At 42.2% G+C, this 21,656-nt stretch overlaps 1 protein-coding gene across 2 annotated transcripts; it reads left to right on the forward strand.

The window, feature by feature from the left end:
* On the forward strand, nt 1-18,629 carry ARHGAP11A (Rho GTPase activating protein 11A). Of its 2 annotated transcripts, XM_033144750.1 has the most exons (8): nt 1-193; nt 443-598; nt 6,217-6,291; nt 6,966-7,133; nt 7,608-7,734; nt 8,273-8,378; nt 9,292-9,439; nt 17,016-18,629. In XM_033144750.1, the coding sequence occupies exons 1-8, from the start codon at nt 49-51 to the stop codon at nt 18,515-18,517; spliced, it is 2,427 nt and encodes an 808-aa protein (XP_033000641.1). In that variant the 5' UTR covers nt 1-48; the 3' UTR covers nt 18,518-18,629. The 2 variants fall into 2 exon arrangements, with proteins under 2 accessions (XP_033000641.1, XP_033000650.1); XM_033144759.1 differs by lacking the exon at nt 6,217-6,291.
* The last annotated feature ends 3,027 nt before the right edge of the window (nt 18,630-21,656 follow it).

The following is a 21,656-nucleotide window of genomic DNA, read 5'->3' on the forward strand; positions in this document are numbered from 1 at the left end:
GGTGCCATTCTCTTTTTGGTTTTCTTTTCCAGCTCCACTGAGAACAAAATGAGCAGTAGCAACCTGGCAGTTATCTTTGTTCCGAACCTCTTGCAATCAAATGAAGCTGACAAGATGTCGGCTCATACAGAGAGAAAGCTTCGTTTGCAGGCGGCAGTTCTGCAGACACTTATTGATCATGCAGAAGAAATAGGTAAGGTGATAAAAAAAATTGTGACATAGAAATTTTAAGCAGTTGTTATATTCCTTGTACGGTCAACTCCTGGGTTGGGTGTGTCTGAGTGATGCACAATTGCGAACATGCGCATGGCACTGGACCCAGAAGTACAGTGTTCCCCCCCCCCCCCAAGTCATAAAGACACCATGAAAAAGGGCAGGGTTGGAGTGGGCTTATGGAATGGAATCACCGCATAACATACATATCAATTGTTCCCTAAATCAGGGCATGTACCAAAGTTCATCCTGAAAAAGATACCTACTATGCTTGGCATTGATGATCCTGTCTCCACTCCTTCGCGGCAAGAATATGAAGAAAGTGAAGGTGAAACTCCAGGTGAACCCACAAGGAGGAGGAGGAGGAGGAGGAGGAGCATGGGAGGTGAGTGTGCTTCCCCTTGCACTTACCTGTAACAAGGGGAAAGTAGCTATACAAGAACCTTCAAATTGCTAAACTAAAGGGGAAAGTACACTTACATTTAATGTTAATGATAAGAATCCTTAATTTCAATGAGTCGTGTATGTGGAATGTATTTTGATTCTGGGAGCAGGTTGCTTAACAGTTGATTTATAGATACATGTTTTGACCACACACCTATAAATCAGTATGTGTAATGCTTTTTTTTTTTTTTTTTTTTGGTCCATAAGTGGTTTCTGGTCTACCTTATGAATTAGAAGGAAATAGTTGGACAGGAATAGAGCATTTAAATTGTCCTTGGGTAATAAGTAGTGTGCTGTTTTTTGTCTTGTGCTTAAGGAGCACACTTTTACATCTATTTAACAGTATTGGTTTGTACACTCATATTTCTGTGTCCTCTATCAGGTGGCAAGGGAAATTTGATTATTTTGCCATAGATCATAGAAAAGCTAGCTGCTCTTGAAACCTTAACTAAGTTGCCCTTAGTGACCTAACATACTTGAGATTGCAGTCTGCATATGTAACAGATTGCAGATTTATCAGTGAACATGGTAAATATGATGTAAGATCTTCACTGTTTCTTATTTTATGTATATATGGGCAGACTTTTAGCACTAGTGAGCAGTTCCACTAGCAATAGTGCTAATTTCATATCTGAGTTTTAGATATAAGCTGATGTGATGTTGATATTTAGCACATGATTGCTTACTATGGCCTGATTCACACAATGCTAAGCTAAACTATGACATACTGTGAATAAACTAAAGGTTCTTGGATCAAAGATCATGACTAGCTGCTGTAGCTAAGCATGGCTTAGCTTAGCATAACCTCTGTACCCAGGCTTGGGGTTGTCTCACTCCAAACAAACCATGAGCTGCAACCAAAGTTTGTTTTTGATTTACCATTTGTGGTTAATCTTAGCAAGGCATGCCCAGGTTTGGAAGTATCAGGGTAAACTTTGGCTTAGCTTTGGATAGTGTGGTGGCAGCAGCCAGGGTGGAGCACAGGAGTCATGATTTTTGCTCCAGTAACCTGCTTGTTTGCACTAAGCCATAGATTGGCTTATTATTTATTAGTAGTAGTAGTAGCAGCAGCAGCAGCAGCAGCAGTATTTAAGTATTTATTTATTTATTTATTTATTTCCCACCACATGGTCCTAGGGCAGGTCTCAGCAAATTTAAAGATAAAATATTAAAAACAGTTTAAAACAATTGCATGCAAATTATGTACAAACTGGACCTGTGTTTTGGGTTTGTGAATTTTTTAAAATATTTGCTTTCCCCCTATGTTCATTCTGTTTAATTATTTTTGAAAAGTATTAACTGTGCGAAGAAAATTCTGTGTCAAATTGTTATGGAAGGATTATTTAACACTTTGGTCATTTTAACCCATTTCTTTGCAGGAAGCTTACTTTCCAGCCTTGCTGGGCAGATTAAAGGTAGGGAGTCCAGGTGGAAGAAAATTATCCTGGGTCTTCCTAACCTTCAGGGGGGAAAAAACTGTTTAAAAGTTTGTTGAAGGGCAGCAGGGCCTAACAACATTATGCTTCATAGTTTCACAGAGTGGAACTCTCATTTGTCCAAGGCAGGATCATGTAACTAGGCTGCTTTATTTGTCCTCTGCTTCTGTTTTCGTCCCTGCCTTTGCCCAAAGCAGAGTTCCTCCTCTACTTTAGAGCTCAGGCCTATGTACTTTTCCTCAATTCTTCTTCCTCTCCCACCCCCAGTTCTCCTGCACTAAATTCCCCCCTGCAGTGTGTACTTCTCCCTTACGTAGCTGAGGGGTACATGTGGGAAAATGCTTTCCTTTCCTTTTGTCCCTTACTGCAACCTTCACCTCCTGCTTGGGCCTGTGGCACCACTCAAGAAACTCCCATACAGTGGTACGTTGGTTCTCGAATTTAATCTGTTCCAGGAGTCTGTTCGACTCCCAAAACTGTTCAAAAACCAAGGCACGGCTTCCAATTGGCTGCAGGAGCTTCCTGCACTCAATCGGAAGCCACATTGGATGTTCGGAACAAACCAGAACACTTGCTCCCAGGTTTGTGGCATTCGGGAGCCGATTTGTTCGAGAGCCAAGCCGTTCGACTACCAAGGTACCACTACCTTCAAAAAAGGACAGTTTATCCATTTAAAAGTTCTCCTTTTTTCTTAGAAAAAGAATTCATGCAAAGTTTCAAAGATTCTCTCCTAGCTGATATTATTAAGGAGTTTAGTTCTGAGTGTCCAACCTTCCTACAAGTGTTCAAGCTGCTTTTCCTCAACTTCATCTGATTTTCTTCACATCTCAGTCCATCACTATTCCAAGGAAGGAGAATTTGTCAGTGCTGACCCTAAATCTAGTCAAGCTGAAGTTTCACATGAGCATTTCTGAACACCAGTCTCCTACCCACATACCACATCCAAAAGGAAAAATCTACCCAAATCCAACCTCCCCTGCTGTATGGGTCAAAACCCAGAATATTACCTCATCCAGGATATCTCCTGCTACCATCTCTTGAGAGAGAAAAGAGGGACAGTCAAGTGACATGTTTGATACAGAGGACTCTTGGAGCTATAAGATGGCTTAATGATTATGATTACAGTATTTACTTTATTGACAACATGATTTCTGCCTTAGGTTTGCATTCTTGAGCAGGATCCAGCACATGGCACTTCCAAAGAAGCTGCTCTTCTGCCAGCAACAAAATTTCCTTAGAGGATTATTTCCCCTGTGGGTTTTAGATACTTGAGTTAAAGTGGACTATACATTTAGGCAGCAATAAATTTAGCAGTGGACACAATTACAGCATGGATAGCCTAACATTCCCTTCAGATGCTGTTGGGCTGCAAATCTCATCAGCTTCAGCCAGAATGACAAGTGGCCAGGAATGATGGGAGTTGGTATCCAGCAACATCTGGAGGGCACCACATTAATGGTACATTAGAGCAACAAGCCCCATAATAGCCCTGCTGTCAGAGTTGGAATGGAATTGTGATGTCCCCTTCCAGGAAGGGGGGGGGGAGATATTTGATTTGACCTTAAAGAGGGTTATGAGGACATAGCTTTTCCCATAAGGCCAGCCATTTGTAGTTCAAGCACTTAACTCCAGTTCTAGACTTTAACTAGATAAGCTACACAGGGAGCACCCCACAATTATCTAGATTGATGCCACAATGGATGTGTTAATTTTTCACCAAAGCCATTGTGGTTGGTGTTGTAACTAGAATGTCAACATGGCTAAAACACTGGAATGTAGAATTGGCATCCCAAAGTAATCTAGCTTTAGTCCCCTTTAAAGAAGCTGGCCTCCTTGGAGAGGAAGCACTGAAGGAGGTTTTAGCAGAGACACAAGGATGTACTGTCTGTTTCCAGGAGAAGGCAGGCTGCAGTCAAAGAGACAGTCCTCTTCCTTTTGTCAAGACTTCAGGAGCACCAAACCTTTTTGGCACTGTCATTCCTCAGGAACCAGAACTTCACAACTTAAACCAAGCCAAACAAGCACCATTCTGACATCCAGATCCCAGTGGGGAGTGGCTCCATTTTCCATTTTGTAATGCACAATACATGATAGTACTTGTTTGACTGTCTTGGGACAGTGTCTGCTCATCCCCAACCTCCATGTCCATTCAGAAACATTGAATGATAAAAGCAGGCATCACCCACTTATTGGAGAAAGAGGCAAAGGAATTTGTTACCCCAGAAAAGAGATTCTAATCTTTGTGCTTCCTACTGAGCCTCAAGTACCTGACCTCATCAGGTTAGCTTCCACCCCCAGGGCCATGCAGGACCTCTGGAACATCTGTAGAAATATGTTTTTTCTCAAATTTCCTCAATAGCTGTCCTTAACCATTCTGTAGGATACTTCATCTGGGGTGATGACCTGTATGTTGTGGGGTCTCTTATCCCTCTCACCAGTGAGGATTCTCAAAATCTGGCAAGTGATCTCTCCACCTTGAAGATCCATAGCGAAACAAGCATCAGAATTCTTGCTTTTACCTAACCAGGCATGCAACAAGGTCTTGGACAAAATGGCCTCAAGCAAGAAGCCTAAGTGCTTCTCTTCTTTCAGCGCCAAACTTTTGGGTTCATATCCTCATCGAAAGAGATTTGTCAGAGGGGCTTCCTTAATCTGCCTGCCCACCAGTTTCCTTCCTGGCAATTAAACACAAACTTTTATGCTTTATCTCACATGCTGTTTGAACCCCTTAAGACAGTTCCATTCTATCTAACCTTGCTCAGTCACATTGATCACCATAAGCAAGACTCATTTGAGCCCAGTTCCTTATCAGTTAACAAGAACCTCTGTATTTTTCATAAGGATAGAGTTGTTCTGAGAACTGATCAGTCTTCATGTGAAGGTTGACAACATGTTCCACGTATCCCAAGAGTTAATTTCCCCCTCTTTTGAAAAACTGATGTTCCATTCTCAGTGTGGCATGGGAGAAATCCATTTTGAGAGACATACAAAAGCTGCAGATAGACAAAGAGCAGGCAGAAATAAAGGTGGCTAGTCAGAAAGTAGTAGGTTCTGGAGAACTCTTATTGCATGTGTAGACCTATCTTAATAGTGGCTCATTAAAATGGAAACCAGTGACCATGCAGCTGCTTTGCAGATATCATTAATGCACAATGGAGTGGGTAAGCACTGGGATTCATAGGCCAATGTTATGTGGGCCTTGATTCAGTGTGCTACAGTGAAACCGGTCACTTCTCACCCCCTCCTATGACCAGGGACACAGAATAAAAAGGAACAGCTGTAAAGATTATCTAAAGGCCCCTGCTCTTTGAATGAGTAACTCGAGGGTCTGCCTAATGTCTAGGTTATGCCAAGGATGCTCCTGAGAACGTAGAGAGAGCCACTGCCACACTCAAGTTGTGGCATTATTTTATTCAAATAGCTGTTTGCTTGCATGCAGGAAAACTCCCAATCAAAGTTTGTTTGTGGCAGGCTTTTTTCCTTTTCCTACTACTATATGGCTGCCCCCACCCACCCACTTTTCTTAAATAAACCTAATGTTTCTTACGAGATCCCTTCTGCTTGGACATGGTGCCGAACTGGAGGAGGAGCCAGAAGGGGAGGGAGAGGATAATCAAATTGCCTAGTCACAAGTCCCTGCCTTGGCTGAATGAAAGAGATACAGCTTACATAATCAATGTCTCCACAGGCAAAAAATGAACCTTCATGGTAAGGAACCCAAATCTTTTAACTGAATACTTTTAAAGGTTCTAGTGAAGTGTTTCTGAATACCATTTTCCATTTCATGGGGCTGGCATAAATGCGCTAACCTAAGAGGTAGGACCTTAGAGCGAAACAAGTACTTACTGCAACAGTTGTATGCATCTTGCATGCATCAGAACTCTGTCAGCACGACTGGGATTCATTGTGATGAAACAGTAACTTTTTAAAGGATCAGCTTGATAACGGCACATAACAATTTTGACAAATCGGGTTTCAGCTTAAGCAGAAGTATAAAAATTGATGCATCATTAAGAAGCTATCTTTTCTCTTTTTTAATAACAAAAATCACTTTATATTTAGAAATTGAGCAATATAAAATTCCTAGTGAAAGCTTGATTGCTTGGTGTGTCTTCAATTTCAGATATTGTTAGTGGAGCTCTGAATAAACTTAAATCTAACAGAACCCCCTCCACTACACCACAGAGAGACAGGCATGGTAGGTATAGTGCATTTGCATGGAGCACTTCATACCTTGTCCTCAAGACTTGTGCATTTTATAACAAGACTGTGCTCGGATAAGGTGCTGCAGATTACCATAACAAGTCTGTAATACTGGCTTGATTGCCCTTGCTGTTGCACTGCTTGTAACGGTCTGAGTTTCAGAGTTAAAAACTGGGCTGCTTTTTGCTACTGCATACTGGGGCTTAGGTGCCATTGATATGGTATCCATCAATGCAAATTACTAAAGAATCTCCCTTAACTTGGGTACATTTTCCTTCAGAAACATTGCTTTTCTCCTAAATAAATTTTGCCAGTGAGATATCCTTGTCTAACATTGCAAAGAGTGCATGGCTTTAAATGTTTGTCATCTGCAAGGGGAGGTGAGACTTTCTAGAAGTTTTGGAAATAAAAGTTGTGTTGTTGTTTTTTTTAAAGGCAGGAATTTTACTAACTGCAGGAGGAAGCAAGCAACCACTTAAAAATGTTTCCTATCTGTATTTTCTATTAACTTCTACCTCTTGTTATTTCACATATAAAAATGTGAGTGCCAGACCTGCTCTAGCTACTTAGCGCAAATACCAAGTTCCACTGTTTCAACTGTACAGCAGTTTTATCTTGTTGCTGTTTGCCATTTTAAAGTTTTTATTGCATCTGTTGCTTTCTTTACAGTCTTTTCATCAGTGACTCCAGTGATACTTACTCCAAATTTTAAACGTAAATATCCAGCTGATTCCTCTCAAGGTTTCTCTAACAAGAAAAGGCGATCTATCAGGCATAACTTGGCTCTTGAATTGCTACCAAGTAGCCTTTTTAGCGTTGGATCAACACCTGGTTCAGGTAAAGTAATGATTATTTAAATATTTTCTCCAACCTAATCAGTTCAGAATTCTGTCCCTCATGGTAATCCTCTTTGCCTTACAAAATTGTAGAGTTACTGCAGTCAAACATGGCTACATAAAGAAGACTGTTTTGCATTTATTGTTTATGTTCCTAATTGTAGTTGCATTATGAGCCCTCTCATGCATTGGGCTAAGGTATGGATTGGCATGGGAGACAAATCAGCTTCCCTAACATATGTATGAAAAGGCATATAAAGGAGAGTGGATGGGTTAAGTCCCAAGAGAGACGTTCTATCTTCAAGAACTGATTTGAAAACAGTTAAATACACAATTTCTTGAACAACTTTAATGAGAACTTACAAATTTTCAGTAAAAAATGGAGACCCAGATCATAGGTTTTTAAAGGGGGAAATAATTCTGTAGTTATTTTAACAATAGATCATTTAAACACTTCTCTCTAACCTGTTCACAGCTCATTTTGAAACAAGCCCTGGTGTATCACCTCAGAGTTCTGTGTCTATCTCAGTCAGTAGTGAAAAGCACCTGCCTAGTGTAGGAAGTCGAAGAAGCAAAAGAATTGCCAGCAAAAAAGTACATAGGTAAGTTTGTCAGAAGATTGGCATTGCAGGAACAGAGGGGGAAATGCTACCTATGTTTCATGATGTTTAAAGAAGTCTATATAGAACTCTAAATTTTCTAAATTAAGTACAATTTCTAAGTGAAATGAGTTAACTGAATTCTGTGACCTTGGTTCTTCTAAAAACTGGAGTTTATATTTTGACTCCCACCCTCTCGGTGCATCATCAAATGTATTTTCAAATAATTTAACAGGGTAGAACTTTGTACAGTCTTTCACACCGTCTCCCACAATTTAGGTATAAATGGCCTGTTTTAGGCTTAAGGGACTGTTGGGGTCACATTATTCAGTGGGGTCTCAACTCTCCAGAGCAGATTTTTGAAGAGCACAGAGGGAACTTGCCAAAGCTTCTTCCTGCACCCTTTTTTGCCAGTAGCAGTACCGTTTGAGTGAAACTCTACTTGGGATGATCCAAGCCAAAATATGTACATTATTGACTTAAAACTAGGGTATTTGAGTTGAGGACAATGTGTACTCAGCTTATTTCTCATTCTTTTCAGGGTTGAGTCTGGAAAAATGGGTTGCTTTTCTCCTAAGGTTAGTCGGAAAGAAATGGTGCGCAGGTCATTGCGATTAAAGTTCATTTTGGGGAGGAGCAGCAAAGAGGTACTATTTAACATCTCGTTATTGTTTTTCACTCTTAAGAGAAGTGATTGCTTTCAGTCTTGCGGAGCTTTCAGTTAATTGTTGCAACTGTAGAGAATTTTTTTAATGTTAACCAATTTTTAAATGCTTTTAAAGTAATCAAATATTTCCATGATCCATAAATTCAGGCTGTTTGTGTGCATTTGTATATTACTGTTTTATTAGTTTTATGTTGAGTTTTTGTCTTAATGATATTGTGCAGCAGCAGCACTTTGAGATTTAAAAAATATTAAGTATTTATAAATGATTTTAAGTAAACAAACTGCATTCTCTGTGCAGATATGCATTGGAGCTGAAGCAGGGAGCCCCTCTCTCTTGATTACTTGTGATCTTGTTCCAATTGTAACCTCTAGTTTTCAAGAGCCTTTCCCGGGCTACAGTATTTATGTTTTAGGTTGTTTTTAATAAGTGAGTAAGTAACTAAGGGGCTGAAGTTTAATCCATATGATGGAGAATATTTAGCCAATGTCACAAAGTCTAAATACTGCATGCTGAAGTCCATGAAGGTCTGTACTACTGCCATTTCTCTGTCCCTTGTTCACCCACTCAGCTAGGTCCCAATAGCTGACCCCTGTTTGTGTTCCTCTTCTACAGCCACTTGGTTATCTCTTGCCATTTGCAGCTTTTTCTCAGTTGTAGCCAGTTATTCCTATAGACTTTGGATTGTGCTGCTACCATGAATTCCCAATGCACACACTACATTTCTCCATTCACATGATAAACAGACAGACTTAACATTGCAAGATTTCATTGCATTCCTTGTTTAAATATATAGTACAGCAGCATCTTTTAATTCTGATGCTTTCCTTAAATTGTAAAAGCAGTAAAGCATTTGTGCTGTCTACATAAAATAAACTTTTTTTATCCTAAAAAGAATACTGCAGTGGAGCATCAGCCTAGCAACAGATCTGAAAATGTTGGTCGTCGACTTGCAAGTCAACAAAATGTTGAAAGTGGGGAGAATTATGGAAAGACAGCTGCATTTTTAAGCCCATGTGTTGGCGAATCTATAACAAAAAAAGGTAAATTTGGTTTACTGCTGAAAGTGTCAAATGTTACTTTCTATATTATAAATAAAATTACCAAGCATACAGCAGAACAAGTATTACTAAATAAGAATGAGCTAGGCTTCTGCAAAGGTAGGTTTTATTGGTTGAAAATTCACTGGTTAACAAACAGGAAACAGAGTAGGAATAAAGACAGTACCCACAATGGAGGGATGTAAGAACTGGGGTTCTCCCAATAATCTATGTTGGGACTAGAGCTGAGCACTGTAAAGATATATTGTCTGAAACAGGTATGGCATTCCGATCATGATACCATGTTTTGGATAGTGTTGATATTGGGTCATAAAACCTTTGACCCAAGTAGTGCTGCTGGCCGGCACTGCAATCAATCACCTTTACGATCGTCTCCGACATCAATGGCGCCCAGGCACACTTCTGCTTCGCCCTTAGCGTTCTCCAGTTGCAGAGTTAAGCACAGCGTCACGATGGCTTTTTAGGTCTGCTTCTCCGTGGCGTCGTGAAATAACTTGACAGACGCCAGTGCTACTAAACTAAACTAGACTTTATTTAGTAGCACACACACACAAGTCCTCCAGACTTGAGCTGCATGCTTGCAGCAAACTAACATTTAGCAGTAACACAAAGCAATAAGGCAGAAGAATGCAGAGAAGGGGAAAGTGAAACCAAACCTCCCCTTTTCTAGACAAAGGAAAAGTGCCCGTATTACAGTGGGCAAGGCTAAACTCCCAGGATCAGAACGCCTCTTGCATCATTAACTCTAAGATGCCCAGAAAACCTGACACCCCCTCTCGTTCGCAATCCTGGGAATATGCATATATACATTTCATCCAACATTTAACCCATCACAGAAAACTTCGTGTTTCTGGAAACTCAAGGGCTTTGTGAATCCATCGGCAAGATTCATTTCGCTAGGACAATATTTCAGCGTGACCACATTTGTCCTAACGCTCTCATGCACGTTTTTGAACCGAATATCCAGATGTTTGGTTCGTGCGTTGAATTGACCGGATTCAGCCAGCTTCAGGCATGGCTGGTTATCCTCCCATATGGTGATGGGTAGGTAACACTTCTCACACACTTCTTGCACTAGGCACTTGTAGAATTCAAGCTCTCGACACATTTCTGAAAGAGCACTGAACTCTGCCTCAGTTGACGATAGAGCAATTAAACTCTGCTTTTTGGACCTCCAGCCAATTACAGAACTTCCAAATTTTACCACTATTCCAGAAATTGACTTTCTGTCTGAGCCGCAAGCCCAATCAGCATCCACCCAACATTGAAGCTGTTCATCACCTTGGGCTGTCAGTGTGAGGCTAAACTCTTTGGTCTCTTGCAAATATCTAAGAACTCTTTTGACCCCATTCCATGCCATCACACTGGGCTTTGCTGCCTCTTGGCTCAGCAGATTAACTGCAAATGCAATATCGGGCCTGCTCCACTGCGAGAGATAGAGCAGGCTTCCCAGAGCAGATTGATATACCTCTTGATTCTCAAACTCTCTTTTTTCAACAGACTGGTTGTCAGTTACAAAACTCGTTTCCATTGGTGTCCTTGCACCTTTGCAGTCTGCCATATTGAATTTCCTGAGCAACTGATCAATCTTTGCGCTCTGGTTCAACACAAAACTGCCATCTTGGTCTCTGTGAATCTGAACCCCTAGATACATGTTCACAGGACCCAACTCCTTGAGTTTGAAGTGCTGCCTCAGCTTACTTGCAAACTCCTGCACCTGTTTGTTTGTGTTGGCCACTAGAACAATGTCGTCAACAAAGATCAGGGCCAATTCTTGTTGCTGACCTGTCCCTTTTATGTACAAACAGTTGTCCGCATGGCTTTTCCTGAAGCCTAGCTTCTCCAGCGCTTGGTCGAGACACTGATTCCAGTTTCTCGCGGACTGTTTGAGACCATAAATGGAGCGGTGTAGCCTCCATACTAGACCTGGCCTGTCGCCCTCAAAACCCGGAGGAGGTAGCATATAGATTTCCTCCTGCAGCGGTGCATTTAAGTAGGCGACATCAATGTCAAAATGAGCAGCTTCTGCGCCTCTCTGCGCTGCTACAGCAAGAAGCAATCTCATTGTTTCACTACGGGACGTGGGTGCATAGACTTGTGAGTAATGCACTCCTGGCCTCTGGCTGAAACCTCTTGCCACCAATCTAGCCTTATATTGTGGCTCTCCACTTGCAGTGGGTTTCAATCTATAGACCCAGCGACAGCTCACAGCTTGCTGTCCAGCTGGCAAAGTTGTCAGCGTGAAAACTCCAAGAGATTTCATGGCACTAAGTTCTTTCTCCATTGCTTGTTGCCACTTGCTGGATTCTGCTTGAGGTAATCTCTGCACCTCAGCGAAACTTTCCGGTTCGCAGTGAGCAAAACCGGCCCAAACATTAGTGGCTTGGAACCTGTCAGGAGGTTTCCCCTTTGTAGTGCGCTTGGAACGCCGTGGCACCACCGGTGACTCGCCCCCTGACCCAGACGTGCTAGACTCAGCCTGGGAGTCCCTGGCGCCTGGTGAACCACCAAGCGACCTACTGCGCTTGCTATGTCCCCCTGGACTGGGCTTCCCAGTTGGGGACCTTGGAGATCTACCTCGCTTGCCTCTCCTAGTTACTTCTGGAGATGTGGGTGCACTCCTTGGTTCTGTCTTCACCTGTCTCTTTGGGATTGCCCCCTCTGACACTGCACCCTGGTCGTGTTCGGGAATGCGGCCCGAAACACCAGCAGGTTGACCACCTTCTGCACGACTAGCTGATGTAACTGGCTGATCTTCATAGTCAAGATCGCTGAACGGATCTGTGAGCACCTCAGGATTTCCGTGAATCCTTTTCCAGCCTTGCTGCTCACAAAACTCAGCGCTCCTGCTGATTATGACTCGTGAACGATCGCCATCTGGGAAAGCAAATCTCCAGGCTTTCGAACCTGTCTCGTAGCCACAGAAAATCAACTTTTGTGATCTTGGACTGCCCTTTCTACGTAAATGTCTGGGGATAAGAACCCAAGCTTCTGCCCCGAAGGTCCGAAAATAGTGGACCTTGGGTTTCTTTCCATAGAGTAGAAAATAGGGCGTGGTCCCTATCACGGAACTATATGTCCTGTTAAGAGTGTGGCAGACAGTTCTCCAGGCTTCAGCCCAATAGCATCTTGGCAAGCCTGAATCAAACAAGAGAGCATCTACTGCCTCCTGCATTGTTCTATTCCGCCTCTCAGAAACACCATTCTCTTGAGGAGAATAAGGAGCAGTTTTTCTATGCTTGATACCTTTGGCACGAAAGAAATCCTGCAGCTTAGATGCAGTAAATTCTGTGCCTCGGTCTGTCTGAAACGCTTTCACGCGGGTTCCAAACTCCACCTCTACTGCTTTCACCCATTCTATAATCTCCTTCGCTGTTTGCCCCTTGTCTTTGAGCGTGAAAATCCATCCTGCTCGACTAAAATCATCAGTGAGACAAAGAACATAACGAGAATTACCCATGCTTGGCACCCCCATTGGACCACAGAGATCCGCATGCACAAGCTCGAAAGCTTGCTTGGTCACCCTATCAGACGATGGGTAGCTGCAAGAATGCACTTTGGCTCTTTTACAAGCTCTACAGTCTAGAAACTTGGAGCACTCCTTCATTTTACAACCATCAGTGCACTCTACCTGCTTGCGCACATATTTCCAATTCACGTGCGAGAATCTGCGATGCCATAAATGCAAACACTGATCATGCGTGGGTAAGTTGGCATACTGAGCTTGAGTCTCCTCAGAGATGCCATTACTTGTTTCAGCACCCTGCGCCCTCTCTGTGGCGCTGTTGTCAGTTTCCAGCATATACACCCCATCATGGCCTTTCACCTGGACCAATTGTTTCCCATCTTTGGAGATGGTGCATACCTGGTTCCCAAAACTGACCAGATAACCTGCATTGTCTAAAGCTGAAACAGAAAGTAAACCAAATTTCATACCATCTAAAACATACACATCAATGTCATCATTAAGACAAGGCATGAACATAACACCAGTTTTGGTAACAGGTCTTGTGGTTGAATCAGCCAGAGTGACTGCAGTTGCATCTTGGATCGGCCTGCAGTTCCGCAACTGGCTGCTAGGTGGCGCTAGATGTCTCCCTGCACCACTGTCTATTAACCAACGCAGCTTGGGGGTAGCAACTGTCTTTCCAACCAAGGCATATGCAGCTGCTTTGCAGTGGGCTCCAGCCCCTCCTCTGCTTGCTCTGGAAGGTCCTCTTCTCCCACGACGTGGTCTTCCTTTCATCTCCCTGTTGCCATGGAAACCATCTTTGAAGTCAGCCTGATCGCAGTCTGCCTGAAGATGGTTATCAGAATTGCATAGATAACAGCGCTTAGCTGCAAAAGCTTTAACAGAGCTCTCAGCGTTTTCTCCACTCCTGGGCTTAGGCAAAAAGCAACCCCCCTTAACAGCTTTCCCTTTCTCTCTCTGCCTCCGGTCCTGTTCGTCCTGCAGCCTCCCAGTAACATAGTCCAGATTCAACTGGCTTGCAGGCATGGACTCCAGCGTTAGGGAAAGAGTCTCATAACTGGGGTCTAGTGAGCTCAGAAGGATATAGACCTTTTGTTCCTCTGAGAAAGGAACATTCAGCTGTCTCAACTTGTTGAAGAGTGCCAGCATTTTGGCCACATGTTGACGCACACAGCCTCCTTCTTGCAAACGTAACTCAAACAGCTGTCTAGTTGTATGAAGTTTGGCACCAGCTGACGTTCTTTGAAACACACGCTTAAGACACTCCCAAATTTGGTGGGCATTAGTGGCAGCGTCTATGTGCACCATCAGCTCTTCCTCTATGCCCATGACTATGTGAGCAGTAGCCCTCTGGTCTTTCTTAAGTGCTGCAGCAGCCTCATCAGCAGGGGCTTGAACTGGTGGGCTCTGAGTACAAGTCCAAAGATCTTTAGCAATCAGAAATATCTCCATTTTCTTGGCCCAATCTTGCCAATTCCTCCCATCCAACCTTGGAAAGGGTGGCACGAAACTCTCATGGGACTGCGCCATCTCCCCCCTGGGGCTTGAGGTAACTCACGTGGCTGCAAACTCAGCACTCGCCTCTCAGCTCCCAGCTCCGGAAAACGGCTTCTCTTCACCAGTGAGGTTTCCCTGCTTTGTGCCTCAAAAGCATGGCACAAAACAGTCCTCCAGCTGGGCTATCGGCTGCCGGCCCCGCAGACATGCAGACCTCCCGTCCTGGCAATCAATCTCCTCAGGACGCCTCGCCATCAAAGCGTAGCTTCTTGGCAATAAAGCAATTAAGCCATTAAGCCATCCATAACCTGTTTTGGATAGTGTTGATATTGGGTCATAAAACCTTTGACCCAAGTAGTGCTGCTGGCCGGCACTGCAATCAATCACCTTTACGATCGTCTCCGACATCAATGGCGCCCAGGCACACTTCTGCTTCGCCCTTAGCGTTCTCCAGTTGCAGAGTTAAGCACAGCGTCACGATGGCTTTTTAGGTCTGCTTCTCCGTGGCGTCGTGAAATAACTTGACAGACGCCAGTGCTACTAAACTAAACTAGACTTTATTTAGTAGCACACACACACAAGTCCTCCAGACTTGAGCTGCATGCTTGCAGCAAACTAACATTTAGCAGTAACACAAAGCAATAAGGCAGAAGAATGCAGAGAAGGGGAAAGTGAAACCAAACCTCCCCTTTTCTAGACAAAGGAAAAGTGCCCGTATTACAGTGGGCAAGGCTAAACTCCCAGGATCAGAACGCCTCTTGCATCATTAACTCTAAGATGCCCAGAAAACCTGACATACCAGTTTCAGACAATTTGAGATATTGCCCAGCCCTAGTTGAGACTGGTGCTTTATAGCTTGTTCACTGCTCAGCCCTGACTTCAAATGATATGAAGTGGCCTGGTTTGCTGATGACACCAAATTCCTTGGAGCAGTAAACTGATAGACACTCTTATAGGGACTCTTGCTTTCTGATCTTCAAACAGGTAGACACTATTGAGGCTGAATGCTAAAGTCACAGATTTTTATTGGCTGTTTAATCTTTAGAGAAGGAGCTGAGATGAACTAAGCTGATCTTGGGCACACGTGTTCTGAAAGAATGCTGAGAGCAGTATTAGTGTGGATCAAGACAGTAGCATGGTGTGCATGTACTTTCTCTTTCCCGAAAGAGGAGTTGATAGTAACATCTATAGGGTGGAGTAGGGCAGTCCACAGACCAAAATGAACACACATATTTATGAGCACAAGTGATTATTTTTCTGGAGCATCTAATCTCATATTTGGTATAAAAGAAGTAACCAAAACAAATCATATGGTCGTTCTTAGTGCTTAAATGAATCTTGCTCCCCCTTCCTTCCTGAAACCTGAAATGGCACCAGAGATTGAGGTACTGACCACTAGTTTAATACGCAGTGTTGTGTTCCCAAGGTTAGGAAAAACGTAAGTGTGGTGTGTCTGTTCCTTCTGCATTTTTTCTTGGAGGTGGTGTCACCCACGATCGTATGGTAGAAAGTTTTACTTTATACAGGCAAACAGGCAAATGTGTTATTCAGATGTCTGCAGCCTTGAGCTGTGGACACATCTGGAATTTTCTGAGAGTGCTGTGGGTACCACATCTCTGATTACTTCTCTCCCCACTCCAAACAAAAGAGAAAAACACATCATCATCATTTTTTGCTTTTCCAATGGGTCTGGGTAAAAAGACAAACCAAACAGAAGCAGCAGATATTGAATTTTTATCATTTTACACAAGTCCCGTCCCCAAAATCAATTGTCAAATAAAAGCTTATGGTAGTGGACTGCACAGAAAAATTGCAGATCCAGTTCTTGCCAGCACCACAAGAACATTGATCCAAGGCACAGATTCTCATGACAGTTTTCTGGTCATCGTATGTACCGGTAACTCACAAATCATGGAATATATATGTGGACCCAGAGATTACCTATTATTTGATGGTGGTTTTGAACATATCCCTTGTAAAGTGTGTGCAGATGATAAGCATTTCTACCACATATCCATGTTTTGTGCTATGGCAACACTGTAAGCAACAGGTTTTCATGGTTCAATCAATTGAGAAAGATATAGGGGTTTTGGAATATTTTTTATGGGACGTGGGGAACCCAAGAATAAACTGGAATTTTAAAAGGATGTGTTTTACTATGTGTGCACATGCACATGAGCTGTCTCCTGACACTTGTGACATTGCACTTTTTACCACTCCATTTTCCTTTCCCGAAAGTCTTCCAGATTGCCTCCCTTTCCCTATTACCTCATTGATTACCCTGCTTTCTGTTCAGCTGCTGGTCAGATCCTGATTTCAGCCTTGAAAAGCAGGTACAGCTGAAAGAGGAAGTGGGAAAGAGCATCACTTCCACCTTCAACTCTATGTACTATTCAAGGGAGAAAAAAGGCAACCACCATTGTACCTCATGATTAAGAGTGCAGTGAGTAGGTGCTGAAGTCCTTAATGGCACCACTGCAACAACAAGCATCACATTGGCGATCCCAAGTGGTTCCAATGTAAATTTAATCAGCAAGATTATAACTTTCTGATATACTTACTGTGTGTGTGGTTTTTGTTTTTTTTAAGATTCCAAAAACATCAGCAAGTCAGAGGAAAACTTGCAAATTGAAAACCAACATAATGAAACAACCTACCGAATGTCCTGGACCGGCCCCAGCACTGCAGGATCTGAGAAGACTAGCAATAGGGCTGCTGCTTTAATGGCATGTCGTGAAGCAGAAACCTCTTTTTCTGAGCCTGTACTTACAGCTAGAATACCACCTATCATTCCTGTTAAGTCTAGACCCACTGATGCAAGTTCTGAACAGGAAAGCAATAAACAAACTTCTTTTTGTGAGGATGAAAATAATTTGACTGCAGACACTTTATTGAAAATTAAGAAAGCATTTTCTGAATCGGGAAGCAACCTTCATAATTTATTTGAAACTGAGCCTTCAAAATTAAATTTAACACAAGGTACTGCATGCTTTTCAGAACTCAATCTAAAGGAAGAGCTCTCTAAAGACCAAGCTCAGAAATTGACAAATGTAGAACAGAAGGCTCCATTTCTAGGTTCTGCGAATAAATCAAACATCTCCAACAAACATCTGCCAAATATGGATCAAGTCAAAGCTGTAGACAGTTCCCTCTTCCCAAACAATACAGAGACTAATCGTCCAGTCCATGATCTTAGCAAAAGTGAGGGATCAATAAAAAAGGAGCACTTGGCCATAATGACATCTCCAGGGATGCATTTAAATAGCACAAACACCCTGAAAAATGAGACATTGGAATCAGATGAAAAAACTGATGAAGAATTTAGATACTGTTACTCAGAAATTAAAGAATGTCTTGAAAAAGGGGAGCTTCTTTCTCAGTTGCCAGAAGATGGCGACAGAAACAATACATGTTATCTACACATGGAAACCTCTGAGAAATCTACATTTTCCCCTCCAGGAAAGGTTGCTGACCATATACATTGGTTCAACAAACTTTCATTAAATGAGCCATGTTCTGCAACCAAAGCCAAATCACCACTTAAGTTTCAACGTACGCCCGTCCGTCAGTCAGTACGGAGAATGAACTCCCTCTTGGAGGCTAACAAGCCGTCAGTTGCTTGTAGATTAATAAAAGCTGGCGATGACTGTCCTTCTCTTGTTAAATCAGTGAGTTTTGAAACCGCATTGCCGTCCTACGTGGAAAATACCTCTAGTACGTCTACAGCTTCTCTGCTTTCTTCTGACTCAACCTGCAAGCAAGAGTCTACCTGCAATCGGTATTCTCTGCCTTCCAAATCCTGCCCACAACTAATACATCCATTGCAGCAAGCCAGCAGGCCTGGTACAATCTGCAAAGAGACACTGACTACCAGTCATCAATCCAAGTCAGTCCTTGAGGACCTAACTAATCACGAAGCACCAAAAACTGTTGTAAAAACGAACACAAATATAAATATTCTGGTTGCTACACCTGACAAATGTGATTTCAGGAGAAAATTGTCAGAAAAGAAGGTTCGCTATAGAGGGTCTCCAAAGAACCCAATAGCCACAACCAAACTCCTTCCAGTTGTTAAACCTCTTGACTTATAGGTTAAACAACCCAATTCCTGGCATGATTCCTATAGACTTCAGTGGTCTTTGTATTTAGGATTGTAGCCAAAGTGTTGTTTATCTTAAACTATCAAACTGCTTCTTTATTTTTTTGAAAAAATCTAACGTTTTTGTTTTTAAATAGGATTCTTTCTTGAATTGAGAGGAAATGTAAGCTGCAACTGAAACTTGAATAAGTTCTGTTGGGTAGTGTTTACCTTGTGGCTTCTAATAAGTATTTGCCTTTTATTTTTTGACTGGATTTTAGAGGGGGCGGGGAAGCTTGAAAATGCTGCTGGTTACGGTTAATTCAGTTGTCAAAAACTACAAAGAATCTGTTTTTAATTGATCTTGTAGTGTGAGAAGTTTAAAATTGCATTTGTAAGGAAGTGCATTCCTCACTTGCAAAGTATAACACGGTGTTTGCAAGTCTTGGTTCACAGTCTTGAGTCTCACAACATAGTTAGTTCTTACAACATTTTAAGTGTCTGTAAGGTTTAAATCGGGTACTGGTGCTCAGGTAAAAGCAGCTGTTAAGAAGCTCACATCTTGTCTACTGATCGGAGGTGCATTTTTTTGTTGACTCAAACAAATAGCCACCAAATAAAAACATTGGCAAGTTAAGCAACTATGTAATTGTAGGTGGATGCACACAGGATCCTAGCACAATTTACGGTAAATATTACAATGCTGCTGGATGTACATTATTTTCTAACTGCAAATTGGGGGGAGGGGCTATGCGCAAAAGAACTTGCAGGTCTTAATTTCTTTTTTTAAAGTAATTTGGTACAGCAAACCAGATGATTCAAAATAATCAAATATACCTATTATGTCACTGCAATAAAACTGTATAGAGCCATACTGTTCATTTGCACAGATATTTTGCTCTGTCTGCTGTAATATTGAAACTGTTCATTTCTGTTTGTAGTACATAAATTATTTAAGCTTGAAGTTGATTTTTATTTAGCTTTTCTATGTGATTTGTGATAGTGCTAAATTTATTTTATTTTTCAAAATAAAATTTCCCCCCTTTAATGTGTGTGTGGTTCTTGGTTCAGTGGCCCATATGCTGTGCTTGTGCATTTTGATGTGTAAAATTAGCTGCTGCTTTTCTAGGCCACCCAGGTTAACTAGGAAAATACCCATCTTTATAATACCACTTGGATTTTGACTTTATTAATATCACTTTATAAAGTATCTCCATTGTACAGTACTGCTTACAACGACAATTAGGTTTGTTCAGTGCTTTTTTTCTTTAAAAATGTTTAGGGGTACTCTCATTTTGACTCAAGAAAATCACCATTTTATAGTTCAAATCAGGAAAAATAAATACAGTAAATGGACAAAAGTACAAAGATTCACAAAATGTTTAGGGGTATGCATAACCCCAGAAAAAAGCACTGAATTTGTTACAGTTTATTATCTATGAAGAGAGGTCCTGCAACTTTCAGCAGCCTAGGTTCCTTCCGAGTCCCAAGTCTGCCTTTTAGAGTAGACTGGCTGAGGCTGTTATCACTAAAGGAAGTCCCAACCTCTTATCACGAGGAACTTACAATTTAAATGTTAGGCCACTTAATTTGCTCAATTATTATACAAACCTAAAGTTTCCCTTCTCTTTCCTCTGCCCCTCTACAGAGCTGTGGAGTACTGTCACTCACAGACTCTGCCTGTCTTTTCCTCCCAGAAACTAGAATACTTACTACTTTTGTGGGCTGGGTGTTGGTAAACAAGACCCAGTGAAATCAATGTGCATGACTACTCAGGCCCATTAATTTTAATGGGTCTAATCTGGATAGAACTTAATTGGATACAAAGCTCCTCAAGGCCATATATGAAACTTTAGAACAAATTCAACAGAAGGAACATTTCTTAACTGTGCAAAAGGAAATAACCATTAAAAATTGTGTAACAACCTCTTATGCACTGAGGCTGGAACAAGCTTCCAAAAGATGTATAATAGCCTGATTTAGGGTTGCCATATTCCAAACAGTGAAAATCCACAGAAAAGTTGTTGAGCTTTTTTGGCAAAATCCCAAAAAATTAATCTGCTAAAACTGCACTGCCGACATGAGCTGCCATACATCCAGATTTTCCTGGAAATTTTGTGGGTTTTTTTTGTCTGGGAAATTCCACACGTATGGCAACCCTACATGGTGATGAGTAAAACATGGTTGTGTGAGTCTTGTACAGACCGTGGAATGGGGGGGGGGGGAGCAAGCAAAATCCTGAGATGAGGCATTGGCTGTGGAAACTCCTCATTTCTCTCCTAGTTGCTTCTCATCCCTTTGTGCCCTGGAAGAGCAAATATGGCAGTAGTTTTCCTGGCTGCATAACCCCACCTTCAGAAAATCTCACAGCCCTTTCCATCCAAGTAATGACTCCCCCTGCCCCTGTACCAAATTAGTACAATGACATTTAGCTGGTAAAGTTAATCTGGGGTTAGGCTTAGCTATAGTGAATTAATTCAACAGCTTGCAAGGAAGGAACTGGAAGACAAGATATAGTAGTGGGTGGCTGTGTTGTCTGTGAAGAGGTAACCTCTAAAAGAATAGGTTTCCAAGCCATCAATTCCTCCAGGGACCAAAACATTGGTTTTCACCTGCCACAGGTTTGCAAATAGTGGTTATTTTCTCAATTTTTCATGGAATATACAAGGTGGTCAGTGGCTACCAGCTGTGCTGACTATGTACTACCTCTAATAGAGGTGGCAATATATATCTGATGATCAGTTCCTGGGAGTCACAAAATGGGGAGAGTGATGTGCTCAGGAGCTTCCCCATGGGAATTTGGCTATCATGAGCACAGTGATGCTGGGCTTGATTGGGCCTTTGGGTGAATCTCGCAGGGCTCTTGCATTGTGGGTGTGGGTTGGAAGTGACCGGTGCGAGTTTTACTCCCAAAACTCTGGAAAAGTTGGGGGAGGTTGCGGTGGACTATTGGGAAGCTCCTATTTCTTCTTTGGTGATAAGCCGTTAGCCAAGCAAGATTGTTTTCCATGAACATGGTTTTAATAGTGAGTCTGTGATTGTGGAGGCCAATTCTGGATCCACATGTCCTTCCAGAGTGGGTGGGAGTTGATCATGGTGAGGGTTTGCCAAGCGTGCCTTCCTCTTAGCGCATTTCTCCCTTTAGTCCTGAG

Source organism: Lacerta agilis, chromosome 1 (genome assembly GCF_009819535.1).
Source record: "Lacerta agilis isolate rLacAgi1 chromosome 1, rLacAgi1.pri, whole genome shotgun sequence".
In the NCBI taxonomy this organism is placed as follows: domain Eukaryota; kingdom Metazoa; phylum Chordata; class Lepidosauria; order Squamata; family Lacertidae; genus Lacerta; species Lacerta agilis.